Source organism: Atta colombica, unplaced genomic scaffold (genome assembly GCF_001594045.1).
Source record: "Atta colombica isolate Treedump-2 unplaced genomic scaffold, Acol1.0 scaffold82, whole genome shotgun sequence".
NCBI classification, from domain to species: Eukaryota; Metazoa; Arthropoda; class Insecta; order Hymenoptera; family Formicidae; genus Atta; species Atta colombica.
Window position 1 is genome coordinate 305464 of NW_017259575.1, and position 6472 is coordinate 311935.

At 30.0% G+C, this 6472-nt stretch overlaps 3 protein-coding genes across 4 annotated transcripts in view; 2 read left to right on the plus strand and 1 right to left on the minus strand.

The window, feature by feature from the left end:
• The window catches only part of LOC108692745 (protein SON), a 6482-nt gene extending 4875 nt beyond the window's left edge, over positions 1 to 1607 (plus strand). The window contains 3 exon segments of the mRNA XM_018201154.1: positions 621 to 849; positions 993 to 1108; positions 1191 to 1607. Of these exon segments, the coding sequence (XP_018056643.1) occupies positions 621 to 849; positions 993 to 1108; positions 1191 to 1304 (459 nt within the window). The 3' untranslated portion in view covers positions 1305 to 1607.
• Positions 1608 to 3060: 1453 nt separating this feature from the next.
• The window catches only part of LOC108692807 (protein-serine O-palmitoleoyltransferase porcupine), a 6204-nt gene continuing 2792 nt past the window's right edge, over positions 3061 to 6472 (plus strand). The window contains exons 1-7 of one of the 2 annotated variants that reach the window (XM_018201297.1): positions 3061 to 3139; positions 3439 to 3728; positions 3871 to 4063; positions 4145 to 4361; positions 4504 to 4610; positions 4688 to 4890; positions 4995 to 5124. In XM_018201297.1, the coding sequence (XP_018056786.1) occupies positions 3503 to 3728; positions 3871 to 4063; positions 4145 to 4361; positions 4504 to 4610; positions 4688 to 4890; positions 4995 to 5124 (1076 nt within the window). In that variant the 5' untranslated portion in view covers positions 3061 to 3139; positions 3439 to 3502. Of the gene's footprint in view, positions 3140 to 3438; positions 3729 to 3870; positions 4064 to 4144; positions 4362 to 4503; positions 4611 to 4687; positions 4891 to 4994; positions 5461 to 6472 lie in introns of those variants that run through there. The other variant, XM_018201296.1, reaches the window with a different exon arrangement.
• The window catches only part of LOC108692805 (dual specificity protein phosphatase CDC14A), a 9888-nt gene continuing 8684 nt past the window's right edge, over positions 5269 to 6472 (minus strand). Inside the window, exon 8 of the mRNA XM_018201294.1 lies at positions 5269 to 5340. Within this exon, the coding sequence (XP_018056783.1) occupies positions 5301 to 5340 (40 nt within the window). The 3' untranslated portion in view covers positions 5269 to 5300. The remainder of the gene's footprint in view (positions 5341 to 6472) is intronic.

The following is a 6472-nucleotide window of genomic DNA, read 5'->3' on the forward strand; positions in this document are numbered from 1 at the left end:
TAGAATGTAATATGTATATATATATATATATGTATATTCTGATCTAAAATTTAATTTTTACAAATTTTATACAAACAAAATTTTCTATATATTCAACTGAAATAATGAGCTCTTGTGAGATTATTGCTAATTATCGTCAGCTTCCTAGGATTTCACCAGAAGCCGATTGTTTTTTATTCATAAAGCTGGGATATTTAGCATTAGTCTGCATCCACCTGAGGGTTTGTTACAGGCATATAGCTACATCAGAGAAAAAAACAACTTCGGCAGCCTGGTGCAGAGATTATTATTTGTTCGGTATGTATCTGTTTGGTAAGTATACGCAAGTTGTATAACAAATTCCCGTAATTATATTTTCAAAATTTTCAACATTATGAGACACACATAGAGAGAGAGGTTTTTTCAGATGATAACCGAATAAATAATAGAATATACCTGTCTTATTGATTGAATTTATTTGTTTGAATTGTATCATCTAATATACATGATTCTTTTAGCAATTATATGTTGACTCTAAAAAATAAAACATATATAACTCAAAGATTATATTTTAATATTGTATCCGCGCAATGCAACTCTACATAGGTACATTATTTCTTCTAATTCAACAAATTGTTTAGGACCAATTAGTATCGGCACAGCCTCTGTCGGGTGGGATGGGTATGGCGTTACTGCAGAAGATGGGTTGGCGTCCTGGTGAGGGCCTTGGCAAAAATAAAGAAGGTGCCTTGGAACCGTTGCAACTAGAGGTAAAATTAGACAAGAAAGGACTCATTTCTGAACAGGATATCGTGCAAAAAGTTGGCAAAACTGCAAAACCTATGGTGCCAATGATCAAAACGTTGGAAGGTATAATTTAATTTAAATTATTTTGCTAATAGATATACGCGCGCGCGCGCGCGCGTGTGTGTGTGTGTGTGTGTGTGTGTGCATATATTTCTAGTTAAAATAAGTCAAACTAAATTTGATTATCCACATTTATTTTGTCCTAGGCAAACATCCAGTGTCGCTTTTAGGAGAATATTGCACAAAGAAGAAACTCGGAGCACCAGTTTACGAGTTATGCTTTGAATCTGGACCAGATCATAGAAAGAATTTTCTCTTCAAAGTAAGCAATGTTGCTAAAAATAATTTAATATTTATACTTAGAGATATATATATTTATATACATATATATCTTTCTATTATAGGTAAAAGTAAATGGCATTGAATATAAACCGAGTGTTGCGAGTTCAAACAAAAAACAGGCAAAGGCAGAAGCAGCGCAAATATGTCTACAGAACTTAGGTTTACTACCTTCTTAATCGCGTGCACCGATATAATCGCACAAGGAGCTTATTAATTATTGCTGTCTCACATACCTCTTCAATTTATCACAGAAAAATAAAATGTGGTGCCATATAAGTGACTAATTCGTGAAGATGTGTTAATGATCGCGAAAAGTTAAGTGACTGATATATTGCCAAATTCTTATGATCATCCATTAAAGTTAACTTAAACTGGTGCAATGGAATACAAACAAGATGTACACACAACTATGTATGCAAATAGTTACGTAATTTTCTCAAATTTATTTCCAGTAGTGAAAAGATGTGAATTATGTTATTAGAGTATTCATTGGTTGCCTGAAGAATTAAATGTTGAGATATATTTTTATCAGCCTTCTTAGAATCCTAAATAATTCTTTATGTCTAACATATTTTTACATATTTTATTTATTGTAAATACTATACAATAGAAAAAAATTCGGATGCAAAAAAATTAGCAGTATCATTTCAAATAAAAGTTTAATTTACGTTAATTTTTTGTCTATTCCCAATTTTTTCTTTTTTTTTCAGACATTTTTTGAGGTTTTTACAATGCAAAAATCAAATTAGAGCATGTTTATTATTATCTTTCCTAGACATGCATCTCTAAAAAATGTAAAGAAATTTTTTTTTAAAGAAATGTAATAATATAAAAATACATGAAATAAATATATACGTACATAATAATAAATTCATATTCGAAATGCGCGTCCCTTTTTAAATATTTGTGCATTATAACTATGGTTATTCGAAAAACGATAATGTAAATTCAAAATTAAATTTTTAAATTAAACTTATACTAAAAACGTACAGTTTATAAATAGAACTTAATAATTTATAAATATTTTGTAAACAACATAATTATTACATGAGAGAAAAACGTAAAGATATTCTTAATAATATTGGCAAAATTAAATTGGCCAGTAATTAACTACTTGTTTTAATAAATATGTGTGATTAATTAGTAATTTGAGAAAATAGGAAAGAATTGCAGAATTATTGTGTTTAATTTGCGATTTTATTTTCGTAAGAAAAATAATACTACGTTATTTATAAATTGTTTATAAATTATTAAGTTTAAATTGAGTATAGTTTAAATTTAATTCAATTTTCAATATTTTACAAACTTAATTCAATTTTTAATTTTAATTACCATTTTTCAAATAACATTAGTCATAATGCACGAATATTTAGAAAGGAACGCGCGTCTTGAGCATGCCTCGATACTCCTGCAAATTCAGATGATTGTAACATTTATGATGTGTGTATGGATATATAAGGTTTGTCGTGTCGCATGCTCTAACATATAATATGCTCCTACCATAACATATGCTCTTCTTCCAACGCGCTTGATAGAGTGAATAGGAGCTGTGTGGTAGGAGTATGTTGGAGCTTGCGACGCGAGCAAACCTATATACATGTATACTGCATACCAAACCTCATAGAGTTATGTCCATTTTTTTTGTGATTGTCTTCCGTACTATCATATGCGTTCACTATCACATGCGTTACACAAGGATGAACAATCAACTGTTTTCCTTATCTAACCCACGAATGGACAAGCTATGACAATTTAACATCATTCTATGAAGTTTGGTACATATCATACATGAAAAAGGCCGTGATGATCAGGTATAATTGCACTCTCAGGTTTTCTCTCTGCAGCTGCAGAGTGCAGCATCCGGTAATCAGAGTTTACAGTGTCCTTCTATTATCCGCGAAGTGCAAGTTTTTTTCAGCGCGCCGCTATGTTGACAATCTCTGATACTACCTCACTAACAATCTTTGTTTGAAATATTTCGTTTTGTTATTAGATTTGGACATTCGGCAAAGTATGTGTTTTGAAAAAAACCGGTATTTTGAAGTTAATGAAATATTGTAATAATTTATTATGTAGTGTATATATACATACGAAAGCATTATACAGTCGTGTAGAGTTCATTCATGCCTTGAAATTCTTTTATTTATATGTTTTGACAACACGTTTTCTACTTCAACATGCACGCTATATTATATTTTTTAATTATAAAATTAATACATCTCTTTATTTATCTTTCTTTTCTATTTTATTCATCTTTTCTATCTTTTTAATCTAATTTTCAAATTTTATATGATCTTGTTAAACAAACAGGCCGAACACAAAATACAAATCTCACAACGTGCTATGCTGATCAGTTGTCTTTATTCTTGCCGTGATGGAAGATGCAGACACGACTGTTTTTTATAACGACGAGGACGATTGTCTGGACTACGAGTGTTTGCACAACAATGTCGAATACGATTATGATTACATGGACTCAGAGAAGGAAACCCTTCACGATTTGTATCAGCATTGTCTCAGTCCTAGTTTATTTGATACTGGACACTATATACTACCTTTGTTGGGCAGTACAATTTTATTTAGACTGCTTGTTCACACTGGTAAGATTCTTTACATTATTTATATTCAAAGTGTTAAGTGTTAATGTGAGTTGTATAATTATATTGTAATTATTGTTTCTCTTTTTTTATCAGATTGTTCCTATGACAAATTGCAAATAATCTTTATTGTTTTACATTTCAGAATACATATCGCATCAAGTATTTCATATGTTATCGGTTATTATAGGGTTGTATATAATTCAACATTATGTGTATGAATCCTTAATAGTATTGATAGTATTCGTTCTATTTTCTTATGGTATTTTACATGTACCAAAAAGATGGCACAAAGGTGCAAGGATCTTTTTACCATCCCTTTTGATAATTGCGTACTGGTATGTTTCAGTATATGGTGTTGTAGACTAATTTGTGTTTATACTCTACAGCCAATAAAGAATATTCTAATGTATTTTCAGTGAACTCTCAATGCAACCAGTGATATGGCATAGGATACGTAGTGTCATCATGACTATGGTGATGAAAGCGATTAGCGTTGCCATTGACACAAATGACTCAAATAACTTGCCAGATGTTTACAGTTACATGGGTTACATGTTCTGTGGTGTAACTTGTTTATTTGGACCATGGGTGTCATTTAAAGATTATCTGTCATTACGTTACTCTAGCAATCAGGTATTTAAAAAAAATAAGTGTATCATTTTTATCATTAAAATATACAAAAATATATCTATTAATAAGAAACTGGTTTTTAAAAACAGTTTCTAAGATAGTTTAAAATAGACGCAATGATATTTAATAATAAAATTATATGCAGACAAGAGGGTGGATAATATGTAGTATAGGATTTGCTTTCCTTTCCTTCGTCTTCCTGAGTATTTCAAATTGTTGGACGCAATGGATATTTGTAGATAACTCTTGGAAGTTAGTATGTACAATTCAAAAGTTTCTGATGAATATTTGATGCTTTCATGTAAAGAAATGTTTTCTTCTTATTTCAGATGGTTAATAGCATACAGAGATGCGTTATCCTTCAGAACATCCCATTACTTCGTTTCGTACGTAGCTTCGGCACTGCTAGTTTTGGGAGGATTTCCCCTTTCATCGTCGACGATAGTTAAGCCCTTGTACATCGAGTTTCCACGCTCACTTGTTCAGGTCGTCATTTTTTGGAACATTCCAATGCATTACTGGCTAAAAACGTGTATGTGTAAAATCTGAATTCAAAATAATTCTTACAATGATACAGAATTTTGTAACAAAGCATTGAAGGCTAAAAATGAAATTGATTCCTGTATCATTTTCCAGACATATTCCGTCCTAGTATTAAAAACTTGGGAAAGTTTGGAGCAGTGATCATCACGTATCTGATAAGTTCTCTTTTACATGGATTGAACTTTCAATTGGCGGCCGTATTACTTAGTCTAGGATTTTACACGTATGTGGAATTTCAGCTTAGGGCTACGCTCGCAGACACCTTCGACGCTTGTGTCACGTCCAAACAGTGCACCAAGAAAAAATGCATACATAAATACAATTCTCATAACTGTATGGTGTTTATGACAAATTTGATGTTTTCTTTCGGGGCGATATTTCATTTAGCTTACTTAGGTCTCATGTTTGATACGTCGGATCTCCAAGAAACAGGGTACAGCTATAATCACACAATTAACAAATGGGCTGAACTCGGATTTGCTAGTCACTGGGTAGCATTAGCTACGTATTGCATTTATCTTTTAACTAAGTAGCGAATTATTTTTTATCTTTAAAAAAAATTTCGAGAGAGAGAGAGAGAGAGACTATCTAATAACTTTTAAAAACTCATAAAAATAAACTGATTTATATATAAAGCAGATGATTTTACAAACAGCTTTTCTATGCAGTTGAAGTGTAAATAACAGGATATAACACTAATATTCAAAAAAGATAAATAAAATACATATTCTTTATTGAATATATAACACAATATAAAGTTCACTATGTGATCTAGATTTACTTTATAATTTTTTTTTTATAATTATATATGTAGCACATTTAGTAATTTGTAATTATAAAAAAAGTTTACAAAGAGTATTTAAGTATACAATATTAAATAATACTCTCAATATCTCGCATCCTAATCTAATGTTACATTAAATGTCACTTTTGTAATGAATAGAAACATTTTTGCACTCTAAGATATTTTTTCCCTTATTAATCCACTGTGATTTATAATGTTGCATTTGTAATATTACTATGCAACATAATATTATAAATTAACTATTGTATAATTTTTATGTACACTTGCAGATTTATGAACAAATTCTAAGCAGAAACAGAAGACTCGTCGTAAAACTTGTAAGAATTTATAATTGATATTGTAATTTTATGCATATGTACCTTATGCTTCTGCTTAAAATTGACCAAATTATTTTCATGTCAATGATTGTATTCTTAAAGATATAATGGTCTCGTTGCACATAATATTACACTTAAACATTACACAATGAAGAGATGCTATACATAATTCACAATTCTTAACAGACATCCGAATTCCATAACTTGCTATCATTTTATAATTTACACAATGCATTTATTCGAAAATAAATAATTGTTTTCTACAAATTTTTGGAAACCTAATAGCAAATAGACTTTATTTTCTTAAACATCACATTTGAATAACATGTGTTCTTAAACACTAATGATTAGCAAAAAAGCTATGACTTCTATATTCATTGTATAAATGAATACGCAGCTAATGTATACACACACATATATATATATATATATATATATATATATATATA